General features: G+C 43.1%; 1 protein-coding gene and 1 non-coding gene across 3 annotated transcripts in view; both read right to left on the bottom strand.

The window, feature by feature from the left end:
• LOC126191522 (vesicular glutamate transporter 1-like) overlaps positions 1-26,398 on the bottom strand; it is a 143,423-nt gene that overhangs the window by 69,313 nt on the left and 47,712 nt on the right. Inside the window, exons 3-4 of one of the 2 annotated variants that reach the window (XM_049932419.1) lie at positions 22,018-22,251; positions 13,499-13,673 (exon numbers count right to left, since the gene is read on the bottom strand). In XM_049932419.1, the coding sequence (XP_049788376.1) occupies positions 13,499-13,673; positions 22,018-22,251 (409 nt within the window). The remainder of the gene's footprint in view (positions 1-13,498; positions 13,674-22,017; positions 22,252-26,398) is intronic. The other variant, XM_049932421.1, reaches the window with a different exon arrangement.
• Positions 21,521-21,595, bottom strand: Trnap-ugg (transfer RNA proline (anticodon UGG)). Its single transcript has one exon. It is a non-coding gene; the product is annotated as a tRNA-Pro (tRNA).

The following is a 26,398-nucleotide window of genomic DNA, read 5'->3' on the forward strand; positions in this document are numbered from 1 at the left end:
TTTAATAAATTAATATAATTCAAGCAGAGAGCTTAATTTTTTTAACTATATCATTTTTTACGTTAATTACCGCTATCGATTCGTTTTCTTAATATAAATTTCGAGTCTAAAATCACTATTTTAGTACCTGTTCGTAGTCAAGTGTGACACAAAAAAATTCATGAAGTGTAGGAGTGTCATCAGGAAATACGAATCAGCTCATGCTTATCTCCCTAAATACAGATTGTAATCCGACTTCGATATGTAATCAATCTTCTTGCCTATTCTTGTTATTAGAAGGGCGACATCGTGTCGCCTGGAGAAAACAATGATCTTGCTTTTGAATTTTACCCGCCAAACACAATCTAGCACCACGTACTTTAATTGTAATGAACGGTTTCAACAACATTAGGCCATCTTCAGAACTAAAAATGTTGAGAGAAAGGTACATATCACAGGAGTCTACTGGTACGTTTCGTGTTTTTGACAACACACATCAGATGACGGCGATGATAACTACAATTCTCTCAACATTTAAGATCTAAGGATGGGTTATATCAAACGAAATCGGTCACTGCAATAAAAATTCATGGACTGTTCCTTTGTTCATTGTTCTTATTATCTTTACAAAGATATAATTGTAATCACACACAAATTGTTATAGTTAATTGCTAGGCTATCTCCCCTTGAATGTCTCATTTGCCATGCTATGTGCCAGAGTTTGAATAAATATCTTAATGAAACGCTTCCATGATGGTATGTAGTTACACTATATGTAACGTGTCATCTTCTTCTTTTGAAACCCGAAAATGTTATCCCAAAGTTTTTATTTCATATTACTCTCTATCTCCCGCATTATTGTCTTAGAACTTAAAACTGATTCAAGAGAGAATTTTTTTCTGAAGCTACGAAGATATTGTCTTTCTTACTTGCCTGGAATCGACTCTGTTGTATCTGGACAGCTGTGCATTTTTTTTCATATATCTCCAAGGAGGGAGGAAATGGGAGACTAAATGTAGCATAAGAGTTTTGTTATTTGCACAGTAAAATAACTACTGATAGCCGAGGAAGAGATACTATAAAATGTAGTCTGGTAACAGCAAGAAAAGCATTTATGAAAAAGAGTGATTTGTTAATATCAGGTTAAGGGTTAGCAAACCTTTCCTGAAGGTGCTTGTCTGAAGTGTAGCGTTGTCCTAAAGCAAAACGTGGATGATAAGCAGTTCAGACAAGCTGAGAACAGAAGCTTTTGAAATGTGGTGGTAAATAAGAATGATGAAGATTAAAATGACAGATAGAATAACAAATGAGCAAGTACAAAAAGTAATTTATGGCACAACTTGACCAAAAGAAGGGCTCGGTTGATAGGATACATTTTGAGACAACAAGAAATCATTGGTGGGAAGTGTGTGTGTGTGGGGCTGGGGGTGGGGGGAGGAATAGAAGTTGTAGAGGAAAGCAAAGGAACGAATATAGTAAGGAGGTTCAAATGGATGTGGGTTGCTGTAGATGCGGAGGCGAAGAGGCTTGCACAGGATAGATTAGCATGAAGAACTGCATCAAACCAGTCTTGGACAGCATCAGCAACTAAGGGGAGACACGTCTGCAGTTGTTCGCACTATATAACCGCCCATTTTGAGAACGGTCAGGCAATGTCAAGCTGCCTTCAGCCCGAATATTGGTTTGTACGCTGCGCGCATTTGTTAGACACGGTCCTATTGACGGCGGTGTTTCTTTATTGTCCTCTGACGTTTATCTTACTTACCCAGTCGTAGGGTGATCTACAGTTTAACTGGATTCTAAACCACCGTGGAAGTTGGGATTTGTCACATATACAAACAGTTCTCAAGGTATAAATGGCAATAAGCGATACAGAAGAAACTTTCCCTGTTAGAAAAGAAACTAGGTAAGACGATGGAATTATTCGAATGGGACAGAAATCGGTAGATGTGATGTACATGTACAGGCAAAAAAACGATCACAGTATAAAAAAAATGGGTGATTTATTTATGAGAAAGAACCTCGCAAATTGAGCAAGTCAATAACTCGTTGGTCCACCTCTGATCCTTCTGCAAGCTTCGGCTTGGCGGTGATTGACAGAGTTGTTGGATATCCTCGTGAGGGGTTGTTGTTGTTGTGGTCTTCAGTCCTGAGACTGGTTTGATGCAGCTCTCCATGCTACTCTATCCTGTGCAAGCTTCTTCATCTCCCAGTACCTACTGCAACCTACATCCTTCTGAATCTGCTTAGTGTATTCATCTCTTGGTCTCCCCCTACGATTTTTACCCTCCACGCTGCCCTCCAATACTAAATTGGTGATCCCTTGATGCCTCAGAACATGTCCTACCAACCGATCCCTTCTTCTGGTCAAGTTGTGCCACAAACTTCTCTTCTCCCCAATCCTATTCAATACTTCCTCATTAGTTACGTGATCTACCCATCTAATCTTCAGCATTCTTCTGTAGCACCACATTTCGAAAGCTTCTATTCCCTTCTTGTCTTAACTATTTATCGTCCATGTTTCGCTTCCATACATGGCTACACTCCATACAAATACTTTTAGAAATGACTTCCTGACACTTAAATCTATACTCGATATTAACAAATTTCTCTTCTTCAGAAATGCTTTCCTCACCATTGCCAGTCTACATTTTATATCTTCTCTACTTCGACCATCATCAGTTATTTTGCTCCCCAAATACCAAAACTCCTTTACTACTTTAAGTGTCTCATTTCCTAATCTAATACCCTCAACATCACCCGACTTAATTCGACTACATTCCATTATCCTCGTTTTGCTTTTGTTGATGTTCATCTTATATCCTCCTTTCAAGACACTGTCCATTCCGTTCAACTGCTCTTCCAAGTCCTTTGCTGTCTATGACAGAATTACAATGTCATCGGCGAACCTCAAAATTTTTATTTCTTCTCCATGGATTTTAATACCTACTCCGAATTTTTCTTTTGTTTCCTTTACTGCTTGCTCAATATACAGATTGAATAACATTGGGGAGAGGCTACAACCCTGTCTTACTCCCTTCACAACCACTGCTTCCCTTTCATGTCCCTCGACTCTTATAACTGCCATCTGGTTTCTGTACAAATTGTAAATAGCCTTTCGCTCCCTGTATTTTACCCCTGCCACCTTTAGAATTTGAAAGAGAGTATTCCAGTCAACATTGTCAAAAGCTTTCTCTAAGTCTACAAATGCTAGAAACGTAGGTTTGCCTTTCCTTAATCTTTCTTCTAAGATAAGTCGTAAGGTCAGTATTGCCTCACGTGTTCCAGTATTTCTACGGAATCCTAACTGATCTTCCCCGATGTCGGCTTCTACTAGTTTTTCCATTCGTCTGTAAAGAATTCGTGTTAGTATTTTGCAGCTATGGCTTATTAAACTGATTGTTCGGTAATTTTCACATCTGTCAACACCGGCTTTCTTTGGGATTGGAATTATTATATTCTTCTTGAAGTCTGAGGGTATTTCGCCTGTTTCATACATCTTGCTCACCAGATGGTAGAGTTTTCTCAGGACTGGCTCTCCCAAGGCCGTCAGTAGTTCCAATGGAATGTTGTCTACTCCAGGGGCCTTGTTTCGACTCAGGTCTTTCAGTGCTCTGTCAAACTCTTCACGCAGTATCGTATCTCCCATTTCATCTTCATCTACATCCTCTTCCATTTCCATAATATTGTCCTCAAGTACATCGCCCTTGTATAGACCCTCTATATACTCCTTCCACCTTTCTGCTTTCCCTTCTTTGCTTAGAACTGGGTTTCCATCTGAGCTCTTGATGTTCATACAAGTGGTTCTCTTATCTCCAAAGGTCTCTTTAATTTTCCTGTACGCAGTATCTATCTTACCCCTATTGAGATAAGCCTCTACATCCTTACATTTGTCCTCTAGCCATCCCTGCTTAGCCATTTTGCACTTCCAACTGGACAATTCTGTCCAACTGGCGCGTTAGATCGTCAAAAGCCCGAGCTGGCTGGAGGTCCCTGCCCGTAAGGCTCTGAAAGTTCTCAATTGGGGAGGGATCCAGCTACCCTGCTGGCCAGGGTAGGATTTGGCAAGCACAAGGACAAGCAGTAGAAACCCTCGCCGTGTGCGGGACGGCATTATCTTCTGAAATGTAAGCCCAGGATGGCTTGCCACGTAGGGCAACGAGGCGGGGCGCTGAATATCGTCGACGTACTTCTGTGCTGTAAGGGTGCTGCGGATGACAATGAAAGGGGTCCTGCTGTGGGAAGAAATGGCAGGCCCGGCGGTCACTCTACGTTGTCGGGCCGTATGGCGACCGACAGTCAAGTCGATATCTCACCACTGTCTGGGGCGTCTCCACATACGTCTTCTGCCTGGAACCTCACTGACTGATGTAGAATTGCTTTCACTGACGAGTCCCACTAAGAACTGAGCTGTGGTGACCAGTGAAGACGTGCTGGAGATGCTCCGGACAGCAGGGGGGTGCCAGTCTTACTGTCACCCACCATATGACCTGACAAGCAGGAGTGAGGGTCTGGAGTCCCGTTTCCCTTCATAGCAGGACCCATCTGGTTCTCATCGAGGCACCCTCACAACTCGGCGGTACGTCAAAGATATTCTACGCCTTGTTTTCTTGCCCTCTGTGGCAAGGCATTCTGGGCTTAAAATTCAGAAAGATAATGCCCAGCCGTACACATAGTGTTTCTACTGCTTGTCCTCCTCGGGCTTTCCAAATCCTACCTTGGACAGCAAGGTCGCTGGATCTCTTCCCAATTGATAACGTGTAAGAGGTATGCGATGTATGCGCTGCCTGCAACAGGCAAGACTTAGGAGAGTCTCTGACCAGAGAGCAGTATGTAGTTAGTAGTCGACAGTAGTCTGCGTGAGTCGGCAGTAGTCGGCGCGTGTCGGCAGTCTGCTCTGGTCAGGACCATGGAGGATGAGTAATATTGTAGAAGGTAAAGAAGCAGCGTTGCGCATATCTAGTAATGTATGTTAACTGTCATCCAATTTCTTTCAAAAATGCCCCAATTATAATTTTTATAATATAAAGTATTTTTTTTAAAAAAAGCATTCATTTCGATTTAAAGATTTTATCCAATGAATAATTAATTCCTTTCACGAGTCACAAAGCATAGGCCAGCATTGCACGGAGCTGTGCCGAAAATTTTTTAGTTTAAGAGCAGATATATTCGCAGTTTTTATTGAGGTAAGAATTTTTGCTTTTTTATTCAGAGTACAGGGCCATGGCGCAGCGTTGCTGTCGTCATAAAATTTACCAGGTTACTGAATTTTTTCTTAATTTCCGGGTTTAGGAATTGAATTTTGTGGTTACATTAAATGTGAATGCATTTCTGCACGGAGACTATAAATGGGAACCAATTTTGTTCAGAGGTTACAATATTTAAAATTCATTTAATTCTTATTTCCGAGGGGAGGTTACACCTGGTTCATGGTTCATTTTCATTTTTTATTATGATTATTGTGGGGAGGTTACAAACGTTCGGAGCATTGTGGTAAGGGTCCTCCAACCACCTCGGGATTTTGATGATTTAATGCGCATATTAGGCGGAATTTAGGATGATATCCCTCAGAAAGACATCCGGCAACTCCATCAGTCGATGCCAAACCAAAAAGGCCAGAGGTGGAACAACGCTTTTCTGACTTACTCAGTTTGTGAAGCTCTCTCTCTCTTGAATAAATCATCCAGCATTTCTGAAACTCTAATCACTTGTATGTCTTTAGATGTACATCACGATTTTCGTCCCATTCGGATAATTCCTTCGTGGTGCATCGTTTGTTTGTCTTAGAATGCAGTACTGAGGACGCAAAACTCTCGTAAAAGTAAAATTTTACTGTACCAGGGTTGTCAAGCAGTCAGTGAAGTCCGTCATTTTAAACTAGTATAATTGATTTTAGGTGAAAGGCTCTCTTGGAAGGATTACGATCTTGTATAGAAGCGGAGTACTCCTATCTTCGCTACAAGAATGCTCTCCGTTGTCTGTGACACTGAAACGTGAAGGTTTGTTCACTCTGATCACTTTCACTTATCTGGTTTGGGGCTGTATCTCAGGGCAACACTGTGCATCCTTAAAAAATATTCTAAGCCAGCCTGATCTGTGACGTCAGCTCTCGAACTTCATGTAGGCAGTTGTTCAGGTGTCCCAAAATTCTAAAGGTGTCGTTCCTATTAACAAATTCCACTATGGGATTCATTGTCCACAATATTGACTCAGTCAGAAGAAACAACAACATTCGTTCACTGAATACTTACTACGTGGGGAAACGATATACACTACTGGCCATTAAAATTACTACACCACGAACATGACGTGCTACAGACGCGAAATTTAACCGCAGGAAGAAGATGCTGTGATATGCAAATGATTAGCTTTTTGGAGCATTCACACAAGGTTGGCGCCGGTGGCGACACCTACAACGTGCTGACATGGGGAAAGTTTCCAACCGATTTCCCATACACAAACAGCAGTTGACCGCCGTTGCCTGGTGAAACGTTATTGTGATGCCTCGTGTAAGGCGGAGAAAGGCGTACCATCACGTTTCCGACTTTGATAAAGATCGGATTGTAGCCTGTCGAAATTGCGATTTATCGTATCGCTACATTGCTGCTCGCGTTGGTCGAGATCCAATGACTGTTGGCAGAATATGGAATCGGTGGGATCACGAGGGTAGTACGGAACGCCGTGCTGGATCACAACGGCCTCGTATCACTAGCAGTCGATATGACACGCATCTTATCCGTATGGCTCTAACGGATCGTGCAGCCACGTCTCGATCCCTGAGTCAACAGATGGGGACGTTTGCAAGACAACAACCATCTGCACGAACAGTTCGAGGACGTTTGCATCAGCATGGCCTATCAGCTCGCAGACCATGGCTGCGGTTACCCTTGACGCTGCATCACAGACAGGAGCGCTTGCGATGGTGTACTCAACGACGAATCTGGGTGCACGAATGGCAAAACGTCATTTTTTCGGATGAATCCAGGTTCTGTTTACAGCATCATGATGGTCGCATCCGTGTTTGGCGACATCGCGGTGAACGCACCTTGGAAGCGTGTATTTGGCATACTGGCGTATCACCCAGCGTGATGGTAGGGGGTGCCATTGGTTACACGTCTCTGTCACCTCTTGTTCGCATTGACGGCACTTTGAATAATGGGCGTTACATTTCAGATGTGTTACGACCCGTGGCTTTACCCTTCATTCGATCCCGGCGAAACCATAGATTTCAGCAGGATAATGCACGACCGCATGTTGCAGGTCCTGTACGGGCCTTTCTGGATACAGAAAATGTTCGACTGCTGCCCTGGCCAGCACATTCTCCAGATCTCTCACCAACTGAAAACGTCTGGTCAATGGTGGCCGAGCACTGGCTCGTCACAATACGCCAGTTACTACTCTTGTTGAACTGTGGTGTCGTGTTAAAGCTGTATGGGCAGCTGTACCTGTACACGCCATCCACGCTCTGTTTGACTCAATGCCCAGGCGTATCAAGGCCGTTGTTACGCCCAGGGGTGGTTGTTCTGGGGATTTCTCAGGATCTATGCACCCAAATTGCGTGAAAATGTAATCATATGTCAGTTACAGTGTAATATATTTGCCCAATGAATACCCGTTTGTCATCTGCATTTCTTCTCGGTGTAGCAATTTTAATGGCCAGTAGTGTGCATTTTTGTAACACATCCTTGTATATTTTACAGGAAGGTGTGTTCTAGTCAGGAGATTTAATAGGCTTTCAGTAGAACTGAGAAAAATGAGTGGTAATTCCGAAATACTTAAGTCAAAGTTCAAAGCAAATGAAATTATGTGGTTCCAGAGACCGTATAAAACTGAAGAGACGAATGAAAATTTGTGCTGAGACCGGGCTTCTAAACCAGATCTTCTGCTCAGTAGGCAGATGCGGTTTAGTATCACTGTACCCTGGCACAGTGGCCTTGCACTGATGCACGAACCATTGGACGCCTCTCTCCTCAATGCAAATTTCCGTTCACGCCTCAGTTCACTTGATAGTCACCCTAACCTGGAACAGCATTACCGAGCCTCTTCAACTGTATTGGAATATTTATTTATTTATTTATTGTTGCTTGGGACCAAATTAAGGAGAAGTCTCCATGGTCATGGAACGAGTCAATACATGAAATTATAACACGATAGTAGAAACAGATGAAATGAAATATAAAAAAAACATATTCAGGTGACAAGTCGTAAGTTTAAATGAAGACAATCAACAATGTAACACTGGAATCTGCTTATTTTTTTAGCTCTTCCAGGAGCTCCTCGACAGAATAGAAGGAGTGAGCCATGAGGAAACTCTTCAGTGTAGACTTAAAAGAGTTTGGGCTACTGCTAAGATTTTTGAGTTCTTGTGGTAGCTTATTGAAAATGGATGCAGCAGAATACTGCACTCCTTTCTGCACAACAGTCAAGGAAGTGCATTCTACATGCAGATTTGATTTCTGCCTAGTATTAACTGAGTGAAAGCTGCTAACTCTTGGCAATAGGCTAATATTGCTAACAACAAACGACATTAAAGAAAATATATACTGTGAGGGCAATGTCAGAATTCCCAGATTTTTGAATAGGGGTCGACAAGAGGTTCTCGAACTTACACCACATATAGCTCGAACAGCCCGTTTTTGAGCCAAAAATACCCTTTTTGAATCAGAAGAATTACCCCAAAAAATAATACCATACGACATAAGCATATGAAAATATGCGAAGTAGACTACTTTTCGTGTTGAAGTGTCACTTATTTCAGATACTGTTCTAATGGTAAATAAAGCAGCATTTAGCTTCTGAACAAGATCCTGGACATGGGCTTTCCACAACAGCTTACTATCTATCCGAACGCCTAGGAATTTGAACTGTTCCGTCTCGTTTATAATATGCCCATTCTGTCTGATCAAAATATCGGTTCTTGTTGAATTGTGTGTTAGAAACTGTAAAAACTGAGTCTTACTGTGATTTAGCATCAAATTATTTTCCACAAGCCACGAACTTATTTCATGAACTACGTTATTTGATACTGTTTCAATATTACACACAAGATCCTTCACTATCAAGCTGGTGTCATCAGCAAACAGAAATATTTTTGAATCACCTGTAATACAGTCAAAAGCCTTCGTTAAATCAATGAAAACACCTAGCGTTCGCAACCTTTTATTTAATCCGTCCAAAACCTCACAGAGAAAAGAGAATATAGCATTTTCAGTTGTTAAACCATTTCTAAAACCAAACTGAACATTTGACAGCAAATTATGTGAATTTAAATGCTCCAGTAACCTTGTATATACAACCTTCTCGATAACTTTAGCAAACACCGATGGCATAGAAACAGAATGTCAGCATCGAACGAAATGGGGAAGGAGAGAGGTGTGTTAGGGTAGAGGTGGGAAGAGGAGGGAGGTTTGACAGAGTAGTCCATGCAGCTGTCCAAAGGCACTGTATGGTTAGCATATCTGCTGAGTGAGCAGGAGACACAGGTTCGAATCCTGGCTTTGGTACAAATTTTAATTCTTTGCTTCAGTCTCCTTATATGCAGGGTGGCAATCACTGAACTACATGAAAAGAAACGTAAATTAGTTACAAACTAGGGCGTTCACACACTTTATTCGACGTGTAAACGTCAGTACAAATATTTGGATTTAGATTAAGACATGTTTGTTATGCCTGCCATCATTGGCGGTGATGAGGCGCGAACGAATGGCGAAATTCTGCATGACCCGCTGAAGTGCCGGAACATCGATACTGTCGATGTCCTCCTGGATGGCTGTTTTCAGCTCAGCAATGGTTTTGGGATTAATGCAGTACACGCTGTCTTTAGTATAGCGCCACAAAAAGGAGTCGCATGTGCCCAGATCCGGAGAATATGGCGGCCGATCGTGGCCCCATGTCAGTTGACTCTGGGTACCCCAGAGCCGGAATGCAGTCCCAAAAGGCTCCTCCAGGACATCAAACGCTCTCCTGCTTCGATGGGGTCGAGCTCCGTCTTAAATGAACCATATCTTCACGAAATCAAGGTCAGTTTGGATAATGGGGATGAAATCAACTTCCAAAACCATAACGTATCTTTCGTTCCTTCAAGGAATATCGCACCGATTACTCCGTGACTGGACACTGTACGCCACACAGTCACTCGCTGAGGGTGAAGCGACTTCTCGATAGCAAAATCGGATTCTCAGCCACCCAAATGCGACAATTTTGCTTATTGACCGACCCATCCAAACGAAAGTGGACTTTGTCATTAAACCAAACCGTATATGCGCATACTAATTCCCATTATACCCTACGACCAACCGTGCTGTAAGTAGGCTGTTTATGTTCTCTTATTGGCAACGTTTGCATTGTTGTCTGCCATTGTAGTGTTGGGCAGCTGGACGTGAACAGCGCGTAGCGTTGCGCAGTTGGAGGTGAGCCGCCAGCAGTGGTGGATGTGGGGAGAGAAATGGCGGAGCTTTGAAATTTGTAAAAATGGGTGTCATGAGGTGCTGTATATATTATGACCTTTGATGACTATTAAGGTAAATACATTGTTTGTTCTCTATTAAAATCTTTCATTTGCTAACTATGCCTATCAGTAGTGCCTTCCGTAGTTTGAATCTTTTATTTAGCTGGCAGTAGTGGCGCTCGCCGTATTGCAGTAGTTCGAGTAACGAAGATTTTTGTGAGGTAAGTGATATGTGAAAGGTATAGGTTAATGTTAGTCAGGGCCATTCTTTTGTAGGGGTGTTGAAAGTCAGATTGCGTTGCGCTAAAAATATTGTATGTCAGTTTAAGCACAGTCTTGTACAATTTTTCAATGCGGACGTTTCAGTGCAGTTTGAACGTCCTAAAGCAAAACCGTTCAGAAGAAGCTTGAATTTCATTTGGTTCAGTAACTGTACACGATAGATGTTTGAGTCTTGAAATGACCTCTGGAAACATATACAGTAGTTTCGCCTGATTAAAGCACCTAGGCCTCGGGTTTAGACACAATCTACTATTTTGTTCGATGCTGAGGTGCTGTTCGAATACAGTTGGGGAGCCTATGTAATACTGTTCGAGTTTAGGGGGAGTATCAAGTGGGCTGAGAAGTGAATGGGAATTTGGATGGAGGAGGGAGTCGCGCTAGGATAGTCAGTACAGTTGTGCAATGCCTCTGTGCCAGGGTGGCGTAGTGGTTAGCGCACCTGCCTAGTCAGCAGGGAACCTTCGTTCAAATCGTGGCGTTGGTGCAAACTTTCGTTCGCCGCTTCAATATGCACGTATACGTCGTGAAAGGTTTTCTTGTGGTACACTTATTCTACATTGTACACCAATTTCTCGCAGCAGTTGAGCAGTTTTCTCTGTAATGGGTTATTTATACGTATACACTCTCGCAATTTTTTTCGTTTTCTTGAGTCTTCAAGTATTTTGTTTATAAATTTTCTAATCGGCATTCTGTAATCTATGTACTGACACGTTCCATGCCCATGTAGCATGGTCCCACGGAATCTGACGGATAAATAAATTGGACACTGAAGGTATGACTTTGTAATTTGACGCTTGTCTAACTTAGACCCCATAGCCACTGAGTTACAGCCTTTTTACGCAGAGTTTCTTAAGATTCACTCATTGCGTTCCCTCCAATTCTTTTACTCTTCCCTATCTTTTGCAGTGAGTTTATACTTCATTGGGTATAAACTAGCAGAAAAATAAATTCTTTCAGGCACTACTGAATTTTGCTATCGAACGAAAACATTTTTCAAAATAAAATATTGTACTTTATGCGCTGTACACTTTTCAGTTTATTACACTGCTGGCCATTAAAATTGCTACGCCAAGAACTAACGCAGATGATAAACGGGTATTCATTGGGCAAATATATTATACTAGAACTGACATGTCATTACATTTTCACGCAATTTGGGTGCATAGATCCTGAGAAATCAGTACCCAGAAAAACCACCTCTGGCCGTAATAATGGCCTTGATACGCCTGGGCCGGCCGGAGTGGCCGAGCGGTTAAAGGCGCTACAGTCGGGAACCGCACGACCGCTACGGTCGCAGGTTCGAATCCTGCCTCGGGCATGGATGTGTGTGATGTCCTTAGGTCAGTTAGGTTTAAGTAGTTCTAAGTTCTAGGGGACTTATGACCACAGCAGTTGAGTCCCATAGTGCTCAGAGCCATTTGATACGCCTGCGCATTGAGTCAAACAGAGCTTGGATGGCGTGTACAGATACAGCTGCCCATGCAGCTTTAACACGATACCAGAGTTCATCAACAGTAGTGACTGGCATATTGTGACGAGCCACTTGCTCGGCCACCACTGACAAGACGTTTTCAATTGGTGAGAGATTTGGAGAATGTGCTGGCCAGGCCAGCAGTCGAACATTTTCTGAATTCAAAAAGGCCCGTACAGGACCTGCAACATGCAGTCGTGCATTTTCCTGCTGAAATGTAGGGTTTCGCTTGGATCGAATGAAGGGTAGAGGCACGGGTCGTAACACATCTGAAATGTAACGTCCACTGTTCAAAGAGCCGTCAGTGCGAACAAGAGGTGACCGAGACGTGTAACCAATGGCACCCCATACCATCACGCCGGGTGATACGCCAGTTTGGTGATGACGAATACACGCTTCCAATGTGCGTTCAATGCGACGTCACCAAACACTGATGCGACCATCATGATGCTGTAAACAGAACCTGGATTCATCCGAAAAAATGACGTTTTGCTAATCGTGCATCCAGGTTCGTCGTTGAGTACACCTTCGCAAGCGCTCCTGTCTGTGAAGCAGCGTCAAGGGTAACCGCAACCATGGTCTCCGAGCTGATAGTCCATGCTGCTGCAAACGTCGTCGAACTGTTCGTGCAGATGGTTGTTGTCTTGCAAACATCCCCATCTGCTCTGCTGACTCAGGGATCGAGAGGTGGCTGCACGATCCGTTAGAGCCATGCGGACGGATTCCATATTCTGCTAACAGTCTTTGGATGTCGACCAACGCGAGCAGCAATGTCGCGATACGATACACCGCAATCGCGACAGGCTACAATCCGATCTTTATCAAAGTCGGAACCGTGATGGTACGCATTGCTCCTCCTTACACGACGCATCACAACAACGATACACCAGGCAACGCCGGTAAACTGGTGTTTGTGTATGAGAAATCGGCTGGAAACTTCCCTCGTGTCAGCACGTTGTAGGTGTCGCCACCGGCGCCAACCTTGTGTGAATGCTCCAAAAAGCTAATCATTTGCATATCACAGCATCTTCTTCCTGTCGGTTAAATTTCGCGTCTGTAGCACGTCATCTTCGTGGTGTAGCAATTTTAATGGCCAGTAGTGTAGTTATCCGCCAGTTTCGACTGCAAAGTCATTATCAGGCAGTCTGTATGTTGCTTGATAATGGCTATACAGACATAATTGGCCAATAGCTAGTAAACTGAAAACTGTATGACCAATAACAGACGGTGCTTTCTTTAGAGTGACTAGGTTGTGTTGTGCTGCTACAGAACTCCCCGAGATAGGTGACGGGTAATTTTCAGGTGCTGTAGGCTCTCACCGAAGACGTAGAAGATGGCGGGCCAGCCGGCGCGCGCCGCGAGGAACCCGGAGGCGGTCATGGCTACCACAGTGCCCACGTAGCTGCCCGAGTAGCCGAGCGTGGCCAGGCGGTTGCGCTCGCCCGGCGGCGTCCACCGACCCCACACGTCGTGCATCGCCGGGTACGACACGCCCTGCAAACGGCCAGAGAACACTGCTGGTACACGAGGCAACGTAAGCATCGTACGCCTTAGGGAAAAAAGTTCTAAAAATATTTGGTTCCACAGGGGTCAATGTTCGATCCACAGCTGTTCATCATATTAATATAACAGGGAAGAACGGCCAGAGAACACTGCTGTAGGCGAGGCAACGTAAGCATCGTACACCTTAGGGAAAAAAGTTCTAAAAATATTTGTTTCCACAGGGGTCAATGTTCGATCGACAGCTGTTCATCATATTAATGTAACAGGGAAGAACGGCCAGAGAACACTGCTGTAGGCGAGGCAACGTAAGCATCGTATGCTTTAGGGAAAAAAAAACTTCTAAAAATATTTGGTTCCACAGGGGTCAATGTTCGATCCACAGCTGTTCATCATATTAATGTAACAGGGAAGAACGGCCAGAGAACACTGCTGTAGGCAAGGCAACGTAAGCATCGTACGCCTTAGGGAAAAAAGTTCTAAAAATATTTGGTTCCACAGGGGTCAATGTTCGATCCACAGCTGTTCATCATATTAATGTAACAGGGAAGAACGGCCAGAGAACACTGCTGTAGGCGAGGCAACGTAAGCATCGTACCCCTTAGGGAAAAAAACTTCTAAAAATATTCGGTTCCACAGGGGTCAATGTTCGATCCACAGCTGTTCATCATATTAATGTAACAGGGAAGAACGGCCAGAGAACACTGCTGTAGGCGAGGCAACGTAAGCACCATACACCTTAGGGAAAAAAAGTTCTGAAAATATTCGGTTCCACAGGGGTCAATGTTCAATCCACAGCTGTTCATCATATTAATGTAACAGGGAAGAACGGCCAGAGAACACTGCTGTAGGCGAGGCAACGTAAGCATCGTATGCCTTAGGGAAAAAAACTTCTAAAAATATTCGGTTCCACAGGGGTCAATGTTCGATCCACAGCTGTTCATCATATTAATGTAACAGGGAAGAACAAAGATTACGGTTTGATATCCCATATTAGATGTATTGTTGAGAGAAGTGGGATTAGTAAGTACATGGATGGGAAACGAAATCGGCCGTATTGACAGCAATCAAACTGACATGCACCTTAGTAGATTTGGGAAACCATAGAAAACCCAAACTTCTGGACAGGTACTTTAAACACGGTCCTCCAAAATGCAGGTACAGCGCTTTAATAATTGTACCTCCGCATTCAGTGAAATAATTTCAAAAAGTTTCCCTTGGATGTATAAAAAACGTAAAGACCCCGTTTTCCATATGGTGCTAGCGTTATAAACAATCATAAGACGCACTTAGAGCAAACTGAAATTCATTAGCTACAATTCGTACTGTTTGCTCAAATTCCTACCTGGTTTCCTTCAAAAGCTATTTCTGAAAACAGAGAAATTTATGTATATCGATATCAGTTACACAAATTAAGGTTATAATACTGACAGAGGAATTATAAACTAGAGCAAAAGCTAAATTTTTTACTATATGTATGTAAAGTCAGAATTTGTTACATAAACAGATAGCCTACGCGAAATTTGGACAACGTGCTACTTCAGTTTGGAACGAAAAGCGTATCAATACCATAGTAAAATTCAGCTAGTTTCATTAATTATGCTTTGTTTGTCAGCGACGATCTGGCTGCGTCTGTATCTGCTACGTAGCTCTCTTTTGTCTTAGCGATTTTTAGGTATTGTTTTTGACATGATGGGATCTTCCCCCTCTCTCCCCCTCGGACACACACACACACACACACACACACACATGGCAAGTGACTGCTACATGGGCGATGACAGTGTCCTTCTACAGCTGTGAACGACAACTAGCAAGATTCCAGTACATTAACTGAATCTATAGACCAGAGATTTCGACTAGCCATTTTTCAGTTCAATTGTCTTTTGATCTCTATATATTACAAAGCAGTAACCCGCACACAACAAAGAGGATACCACAAATAAATGAAGAAGAAATAAGCACTGAAAACATTGTACGAAACGATGGAATTAACTTTACATTAAATTACAAAAATTGGTCTGAAAAATTAAAGTTTTTTCAGACGTCAAAACGTATCCAAGGAACAAATGTTCGATTGAAATTTCTATGCATTGTAGTAGAGAAAATCTTCTCAGTAATGTATGTAATAATCTATTTTTTACATTGTTACTCAACTACACACATATAATCAGCAAGTGGCTGTGTGGTCAGCGACCATCTTCAAAGTAAAATTAAAGCAATAACAGCCCTCGATCGCAAAAAAGAAGTCTTTCGTCTTAGGTTTCGGTACTACTATGAGTGCCTTCATGAGAAGTAAAACACTCAACTGGAGTGATCTTTATTTTATACGTGGGATGCCAGTTTGAGTGATTTACTTCTGATGAAGGCACTCATAATAGTGCCGAAACCTAGACTAAAACACTTCTTTTTTGCGACCTTCACATGTTACATGGTAAGAGAGATCTTCTTTTGTCTGAGGGTACAAGATGGTGCACGACCGACAAAGTATATATTACTCAACATGGCTCTACTTTGGACACCACATCGGGGGTGCTATATCTTTGCTTTCTGTGAACTTTGAACTGTCGTACCTACTCACCCCGTGGTCTAGGGGTAGCGTCTTTGATTCATAATCAAAACGTTTTCGGTCCCGGGTTCGATCCCCGCCACTGCCTAAATTTTGATAAATAATCAGCATTGGCGGCCGAAGACTTCCGGCATAAGAAGTCAGCCTCATTCTGCCAAGGGCTTTGTCAAAGAGGGCAGAGGAGCGGATAGAGGTTCAGGGCACTCTCTTGTCCTAGGGGTGGGAAATTGCCCCTAAAGGCGGAAGAATCAGCAATGATCAACGACATGAGTATGCAGAAGGCAATGGAAACCACTGCATTAAAGACACGTAATGTGTATCCACAGGACATGTGGCCTGTAATTGAAGAAGTGTCATGATGATCTCTCCATTAGCAAAAGATTCCGGAATAGTCCCCCATTCGGATTTCCTGGAGGGGACTGCCAAGGGGGAGGTTACCATGAGAAAAAGATTGAATAATCAACGAAAGGATAACGTTCTACGAGTCGGGGCGTGGAATGTCAGAAGCTTGAACGTGGTAGGGAAACTAGAAAATCTGAAAAGGGAAATGCAAAGGCTCAATCTAGATATAGTAGGGGTCAGTGAAGTGAAGTGGAAGGAAGACAAGGATTTCTGGTCAGATGAGTATCGGGTAATATCAACAGCAGCAGGTGTAGGATTCGTTATGAATAGGAAGGTAGGGCAGAGGGTGTGTTACTGTGAACAGTTCAGTGATCGGGTTGTTCTAATCAGAATCGACAGCAGACCAACACCGACAACGATAGTTCAGGTATACATGCCGACGTCGCAAGCTGAAGATGAACAGATAGAGAAAGTGTATGAGGATATTGAAAGGGTAGTGCAGTATGCAAAGGGCGACGAAAATCTCATAGTCATGGGCGACTGGAATGCAGTTGTAGGGGAAGGAGTAGAAGAAAAGGTTACAGGAGAATATGGGCTTGGGACAAGGAATGAAAGAGGAGAAAGACTAATTGAGTTCTGTAACAAGTTTCAGCTAGTAATAGCGAATAACCTGTTCAAGAATCACAAGAGGAGGAGGTATACTTGGAAAAGGCCGGGAGATACGGGAAGATTTCAATTAGATTACATCATGGTCAGACAGAGATTCCGAAATCAGATACTGGATTGTAAGGCGTACCCAGGAGCAGATATAGACTCAGATCACAATATAGTAGTGATGAAGAGTAGGTTGAAGTTCAAGACATTAGTCAGGAAGAATCAATACGCAAAGAAGTGGGATACGGAAGTACTAAGGAATGACGAGATACGTTTGAAGTTCTCTAACGTTATAAATACTGCAATAAGGAATAGCGCAGTAGGCAGTACAGTTGAAGAGGAATGGACATCTCTAAAAAGGGCCATCACAGAAGTTGGGAAGGAAAACATAGGTACAAAGAAGGTAGCTGCGAAGAAGCCATGGGTAACAGAAGAAATACTTCAGTTGATTGATGAAAGGAGGAAGTACAAACATGTTCCGGGAAAATCAGGAATACAGAAATACAAGTCGCTGAGGAATGAAATAAATAGGAAGTGCAGGGAAGCTAACACAAAATGGCTGCAGGAAAAATGTGAAGACATCGAAAAAGATATGATTGTCGGAAGGACAGACTTAGCATACAGGAAAGTCAAAACAACCTTTGGTGACATTAAAAGCAACGGTGGTAACATTAAGAGTGCAACGGGAATTCCACTGTTAAATGCAGAGGAGAGAGCAGATAGGTGGAAAGAATACATTGAAAGCCTCTATGAGGGTGAAGATTTGTCTGATGTGATAGAAGACGAAACAGGAGTTGATTTAGAAGAGATAGGGAATCCAGTATTAGAATCGAAATTTAAAAGAGCTTTGGAGGACTTACTGTCAAATAAGGCGGAAGGGATAGATAACATTCCATCAGAATTTCTAAAATAATTGGGGGAAATGGCAACAAAACGACTATTCACGTTGGTGTGTAGAATATATGAGTCTGGCGATATACCATCTGACTTTCGGAAAAGCATCATCCACACAATTCCGAAGACGGCAAGAGCTGACAAGTGCGAGAATTATCGCACAATCAACTTAACAGCTCTTGCATCGAAGCTGCTTACAAGAATAATATACAGAAGAATGGAAAAGAAAATTGAGAATGCGCTAGGTGACGATTAGTTTGGCTTTAGGAAAAGTAAAGGGACGAGAGAGGCAATTCTGACGTTACGGCTAATAATGGAAGCAAGGCTAAAGAAAAATAAAGACACTTTCATAGGATTTGTCGACCTGGAAAAAGCGTTCGACAATATAAAATGGTGCAAGCTGTTCGAGATTCTGAAAAAAGTAGGGGTAAGCTATAGGGAGAGACGGGTCATATACAATATGTACAACAACCAAGAGGGAATAATAAGAGTGGACGATCAAGAACGAAGTGCTCGTATTAAGAAGGGTGTAAGACAAGGCTGTAGCCTTTCGCCCCTAGTCTTCAACCTGTACATCGAGGAAGCAATGATGGAAATAAAAGAAAGGTCCAGGAGTGGAATTTAAATACAAGGTGAAAGGATATCAATGATACCATTCGCTGATGACATTGCTATCCTGAGTGAAAGTGAAGAAGAATTAAATGATCTGCTGAACGGAATGAACAGTCTAATGACTACACAGTATGGTTTGAGAGTAAATCGGAGAAAGACGAAGGTAATGAGAAGTAGTAGAAATGAGAACAGCGAGAAATTAACATCAGGATTGATGGTCACGAAGTCAATGAAGTTAAGGAATTCTGCTACCTAGGCAGTAAAATAACCAATGACGGACGGAGCAAGGAGGACATCAAAAGCAGACTCGCTATGGCAAAAAAGGCATTTCTGGCCTTAATTCGAGGAAGAAATTTCTGAGGATGTACGTCTGGAGTACAGCATTGTATGGTAGTGAAACATGGACTGTGCGAAAACCGGAACAGAAGAGAATCGAAGCATTTGAGATGTGGTGCTATAGACGAATGTTGAAAATTAAGTGGACTGATAAGGTAAGGGATGAGGAGGTTCTACGCAGAATCGGAGAGGAAAGGAATATGTGGAAAACACTGATAAGGAGAAGGGACAGGATGATAGGACATCTGCTAAGACATGAGGGAATGACATCCATGGTACTAGAGGGAGCTGTAGAGGGCAAAAACTGTAGAGGAAGACAGAGATTGGAATACGTCAAGCAAATAATTGAGGACGTAGGTTGCAAGTGCTACTCTGAGATGAAGAGGTTAGCACAGGAAAGGAATTCGTGGCGGGCCGCATCAAACCAGTCAGTAGACTGATGACAAAAAAAAAAAAAAAAAAAAAAAGCCATTCTCAATGCACCATCATTCTGAGTATTCAATGAACTGTGGATGAAGCCTGATCAGGCATTACACGCATTGATGAAAAATGATAGTGCATGGAGAATGGCTAGTTTCTAGCTGAAAGCTAGATCTGCTAATAAAATATAAAAAGGACGAATGTAGCTGAAATCTATTATTTACATGTCAATATGAGAGTCGCTGCGTGCAACAGCTTTCTGAATGGAAGGTAACCTCAAAAGGAATACAGCCTACTTGGGCTACGTTTTTGTTCTCAAAACTCTCTGAAGCTGTGAACTCTCAAAAAAATAAAATTTTAAAAGTTTCTTCTTTGGTTTTAGCTTTAGAGGACGAACATACTTTCAATGCGAATATTTTAGGTTATGCTTTACCGTGACTGTTATTAACACTGATTGAAATAACAATTTTACTCCTACCAGTGACTGGGAACAGTAAACTTGTCGTTTCAGTCGAAGAATAGACTGCCATCCCTCCAGGGACATTCAGACAAGTCACTGAAAGTGTAACCAGCAGAGTTCAAGCCGCCATGAAGGTGACAGGAGGACACACAACATACTAATGCTCATTAACGAACGTGCTGTTGCTTCTCATCAAATAATATATTTCGTAGCAGAGCTAACGAGAGATTGGTATCAACAAGGAATGGCGGACAGATGCACTCATCACGGCAGTTCCAGGCAATTCCTCCACTTCCGTGTGCACTACAAACATCACGAGCTATCATTATGCTGAAGGTAACAGTACAACTGTGCTTTAAATTAGTGGTCGTAGAGATATTTTTCCATGGTGCCTCCTGCTGAGAAGGTGTTGCTGGGTAAGGTGGTACAATGTAAGACACTGATTTCTCATTCGGAAGGAAGACGGTTCAAGAATCCATCAGTCTGTCCAGGACTAGGTTCCCAGAAATTTTCCTGAATTGCTTAAGGGAGGTGGGACGTCAAACGGGCTGACTTGGAGCAGGAGAGGCGCTACAGGACATTTTAATTTCCGCTGTCGATGCTTTCACAAATAAATTTATAAAACTTTTTCAGCATGACGAGGAGGATTCAGGATTCACACATATAACATTGGAAGTTCAAATACGTAACAAAATAATTTTTTCTTATATCTGAAATTTCATGAGTTTTTCACTTATTATTGGCTGCATTTGTTCCTATAGGTACACTTTTCTTCACAACTAGGAGAGATTTTTCGATGAATTTTGCACAGCACAGCATACGAACCATCACGTAAATAATGAGGAGGTATTGAATAGGATTGGGGAGAAGAGAAGTTTGTGGCACAACTTGACTAGAAGAAGGGATCGGTTGGTAGTACATGTTCTGAGGCATCAAGGGATCACAAATTTAGCATTGGAGGGCAGCGTGGAGGGTAAAAATCGTAGAGGGAGACCAAGACATGAATACACTAAGCAGATTCAGAAGGATGTAGGTTGCAGTAGGTACTGGGAGATGAAGGAGCTTGCACAGGATAGAGTAGCATGGAGAGCTGCATCAAACCAGTCTCAGGACTGAAACCGCAACAACAACAACAACGAACCATAGTTATAGGCGTATGAAACTCTAGAATTTTCCAAATCTATTAAAAACTGTGGTAAAAATAGATATAATTAAGTATAAAATATGAGTTTTTTCTAAACATGAAGTTTAAAATGTAACAGCTTATTCATTTTTTCATAAATTAAATAAATTCTAGAGTTTCATACACCTGTAAGTATGGTTTGTATGCTGTGCAAAATTCATCGAAGAGTCTCTCCTGCTTATGAAGAAAAGTGTACCTACAGCATCAAATTCTGCCCACAGTAAATGAAAAAAATGATGAAATTTCAGATGTAAAAAAAAAATTATTTTGTCACGTTTGTGAAGTTCCACTGCTATGAGTGTGAATCTTGAATCCTTGCTGGTCATGCTGACGAAGTTTTATAAATTTGAAACTTCCTGGCAGATTAAAACTGTGTGCCGGACCGAGACTCGAACTCGGGACCTTTGCCTTCCACGGGCAAGTGCTCTACCAACTGAGCTACCCAAGCACGACTCACGCCCCGTGCTCACAGCCCTACTTCTGCCAGTACCTCGTCTCCTACCTTCCAAACTTGCCCGCGAAAGTTAAATGTCCCGAGTTCGAGTCTCGGCCGGGCACACAGTTTTAATCTGCCAGGAAGTTTCATATCAGCGCACACTCCGCTGCAAAGTGAAAATCTCATTCTTTTATAAACTTATTTGTAAAAGTATAGACAATGGAAATTAAAATGTCCTGTGGTGCCTCTCCTGCTCCAAGTCGGCCCGTTTGACGTCATACCCCCCTTAAGGCAAATGCCACGTGGTGCCTTTGGGGAGGACACGGCTCCTTTCGTTTTCCAATTTGCGCTAGTACTCTGTTTCTGATGGCATGGTCACAGATAGAACAATAAAACAGCGATGTTCTTTCGCCGCCCTCCAAAGAGTTAACGCACCTCGACGATGCCCTCGATGACCCTGAGGGCGACGAAGACGTAGACGCCGAGCCCGACGAGCCAGGGCGTGAGCAGGGTGAGCGCGGCGGCGACGGCGACGCCCAGCCCGAACAGCAGGTGTCCGCCCACGCGCAGCGCCAGCCAGCCGCCCACCACCTGCGTCGTGACGTAGCCGTAGAAGTAGGAGCTCAGCACGAGGCCCTGCAGCCGCGGGCCCCACGCGTGCTCCTGCCCCTGCAAGGCGGCAACACCAGCGCGTCAAGACTGCCGGCTCTGCTCTCACATCTGCGCAGCGCGTAATCGTCATATAACAGGAATTGTAACAGTCGCGGCCAAATAGAGCTGGAAAAGATGAAATCGGCTGATTTATAGGCCCATACTACGGACAATTTTTCGTATAGGGGAGAGCTGGGGAAAGTGGCTATGGTGGGCAAAGTGGCACTTGACGTCCTTAGGCTGGTGAGGGAAATACATTGAAGGAAAAAAATAGCAACACCAAGCAGGTGTTGCGTGACGTAAACAAATGATGATAGGCGTGTTTCTACACATGATCTAACATTCTGCATGGTTTCTGTTTGTTCTGGGTCGTGTCTCCCTACCACTTTCGCGCAACGACGCACTGAGCGTGTTTTTTAGGGAATTACTAGTTTGAACCTGGGACCTGTTGCTGGTAAGGAGACGCCAGACCACACATGACATGTAGAGTTCAGAAGAGTTCAGTGAGACTAGCGATGATATAATCAAATACTTAATGATTTCAGCGTCAGCTCCACTGCACTCCCTGTAAAAGAATCTTAATACTAACTAAACTTCGTGGAAGGGGTTCAAGGCTTTCCTATTTTTAGTTAGCTGGTAAAATAATGTCGAAAAAGCAGTTAAGTTTACCATTTTTATTCTACTCACAAAACATTGTTTATAAATTGCACTATTGATAAAAGGAAATATTTTAATATAGGATCATAAAAACCAACTGCGTTCAACAAAAATGTGAACGAATATTCCCAGAATGGATTTCCAAGTTCTATAATGGATCAAAGGATGACCTATGCCATATCACATCTGTAATCTAGGTTTAAATTAAGTTTCATAAAAGAGAAAACTATCAAAATGGTCTACAGTGACCCTCAATTATCTTTAATTACTTATTTAACTTGTCGTAAAGTACAGTGGCTGATGTGGCTTCTCAATAATTATATAACAGAAAAATCATCGCGTTTCAGATTTTTACTTCAAGTAGCAGATGTGAAGACTGTGGGCTTTAATAGACGATCAACACTAGCATTACGCAAAAAGGGGATGTAACAGATGAGACTTCTGCAGTTCTGAGTGAAGCCTTATGCGCTCAAAAATGCGGCATCGTGTGCGTTCATTACCTTGTCGGTGGTTAGGCAGTGTCAGGGAGTGGCGGCCGGCGCACCTCCACACACCTCGCCATCTTGGAAGCAACTCTCTCTAACCTCTCCTTACTACAATTTCCCGAAGTTGGTTTAAGAAAAATATATCTAGCTGTGTTTTCAACTGACCAATCAGGGTCTCAATGTTAACCTTAAGCTCTGCCTACAAAAATTCTGTCTGTCCAATGAGAAACGTTATAGTTTTCGTGGTGGGGCAATATTTTTAATGTTTGCAACGTAACACAGACGCGTATAGTCTCACGCTAAAACTTGCAGCTGGTGTGGCCCTTTTAGTGTTATCGTAAAATCTATACTGTTCTTCTGGAGGGCTCTATCTTTTAACATGGGCTGGAGGGTGGTCCTGGCGGTCGGCAGGCAATGTGGGTGTCCCTTATCGTAGGGCCTTCTAGCCTACATGACTCTGCTCTCGGCTTCTGTTCTCGTTTCTCCCCTCGTAACTGCGTCTGTTTCACGGTGGGAAGATATGACATGCATTTAGGCGTTCTTGTGTTAGTCTGTGGTATTCCATTTGCCCACTCGTTGATCGTATTACATTGGTTAATTTAATGTCAGGATTTACTCGGAGCTATGTGACATACTGCCGGATTTGCTATCATGTCAGGGTTTTCATGGAAGGTGCTGGATTTGCCTGACACCTTACAATGAAAGATGATATCTATTCAGATTTCGCGCCAGCCGCATAAGAGTGGTACTGGTAGTGCCACTGCTGGCCGAAGTAGCCGAGCGGTTCTAGGCGCTTCAGTCTGGAACCGCGTGACCACTACGGTCGCAGGTTCGAATCCTGCCTCGGGCATGGATGTGTGTGATGTCCTTAGGTTAGTTAGGTTTAAATAGTTCTGAGTTCTAGGGGACTGACGACCTCAGATGTTTAGTCCCATAGTGCTCCGAGCCATTTGAACCATTTGGTAGCACGACTATGAGGATGCAAACCATGTGTGATTTAAATAAACGCTATAATGGTTGTGAGTGTTTGTTACCTTTGAGATGGGACGTGGTGAATTGACTTTAGTCAAGAATGCCTTTAAGACAGCAAAGACGCCATTATCAACACATCACTGAGTTTGAACGAGGTCGTGTAATCAGACAACGAGAAGGTTCTGTGATACCGCATGAATGTAGCCACTGTACATGACTACTGGCAGCAGTGATGACGAGAATGTACGGTCGCATGCAGACCGGACTGCGACAGCCACATTGGCAACGCCAGCTGGGAAGATCATCGTGTATGGGGTATAGCTGTAGCGCATCGTACTGCATCTGCAGCAGTTGGCACCACAGTGATGCAACGAACTGTTACAAATCGGTTACTGCTCGTTGGAGGACAGGATGGAGGTCCGGCAGCAAGAAGGGCGACCACTGGCTGTGCGCTTCCGCCATGCTCCGGCTGACCACGTGACGGAGCAGGCGTGCCAACTTCGGAACCACTAACAAAACCTCTGACCCACTCAAACATACTCTCTGACACAGGCTAGGAGCGGCAGCACTGGCAATTAGACACTTGACTACCATTGTTGTCGTTGTGGTCTTCAGTCCTGAGACTGGTTTGATGCAGCTCTCCATGCTACCCTATCCTGTGCAAGCTTCTTCATCTCCCAGTATCTACTGCAACCTACATCCTACATTCATCGCTTGGTCTCCATCTACGATTTTTACCCTCCACGCTACCCTCGATGCCTCAGAACATGTCCTACCAACTGGTCCCTTCGTCTTGTCAAGTTGTGCCACAAACTCCTCTTCTCCCCAATTCTATTCAATACCTCCTCATTAGTTATGTGATCTACCCATCTAATCTTCAACATTTTTCTGTAGCACCACATTTCAAATGCTTCTATCCTCTTCTTGTCCAAACTATTTATCGTCCATGTTTCACTTCCATACATGGCTACACTCCATACAAATACTTTCAGAAACGACTTCCTGACACGTAAATCTATACTAGATGTTAACAACTTTCTCTTGTTCAGAAACGCTTTTCTTGCCATTGCCAGTCTACATTTAATATCCTCTCTACTTCGACCATCATCAGTTATTTTGCTCCCCAAATAGCAAAACTCCTTTACTACTTTTGACTACCATGAGCAGCATTAATCATACAGTAAAACTGCATGCCCTCGGGAAAAATTACGGCTGTAGTTTCCCCTTGCTTTCAGCTGTTCGCTGTATCAGCACAGCAAGGCCGTTTTGGTTAGTGTTACAAGGCCAGGTCAGTCAATCATCCAGACTGGTGCCCCTGCAACTACTGAAAAGGGTGCTGCCCCTCTTCAGGAACCACACGTTTGTCTGGCCTCTCAACAGATACCTCTCCATTGTGGTTGCTCCTACGGTACGGCCATCTGTATCACTGAGGCACGCAAGCCTCCCCACCAACGGCAAGGTCCATTTTAATTAACACAAAATTGACCAGATAAAATAGACAGGGATACACAATCCTCTGGTAAATTATCTGAAACAACTGCACGTATCTGAGCGCTGTCAATAAGATCTTCAAAAAACGTACTTATTGTAAACACAAATTTCAAACACAATTTTCTTACTACACAAATGCCTCAACAACAAAAGTTTACCTTTCAAAAAACGTGCTCTGGTCACGTGACCTTCAACTCTACAAACTCTTACACAAGAATCACTGTCTGCTAATAACTTCAAATCACACTAAACACAAATATTCATTCGTATATGTACCACAACGGAAGATACTTTCCCTTCCTTAAGTGATAATAACGATATCCACACCTTTCAGAATTTCGATATCCCCATCTTTCAGAATTTCGTAGGCGAGCAAAGAAATGATACACCTCAGAAACCTGGTGAAACCTTGTTCTAAAAATGGTTTAAATGGCTCTGAGGACTATGGGACTAAACATTTGAGGTCATCAGTCCCCTAGAACTTAGAACTACTTAAACCTATCTAACCTAAGGACTTCACACACATCCATGCCCGAGGCAGGATTCGAACCTGCGACCGT

Source organism: Schistocerca cancellata, chromosome 6, assembly GCF_023864275.1.
Source record: "Schistocerca cancellata isolate TAMUIC-IGC-003103 chromosome 6, iqSchCanc2.1, whole genome shotgun sequence".
Taxonomy (NCBI): domain Eukaryota; kingdom Metazoa; phylum Arthropoda; class Insecta; order Orthoptera; family Acrididae; genus Schistocerca; species Schistocerca cancellata.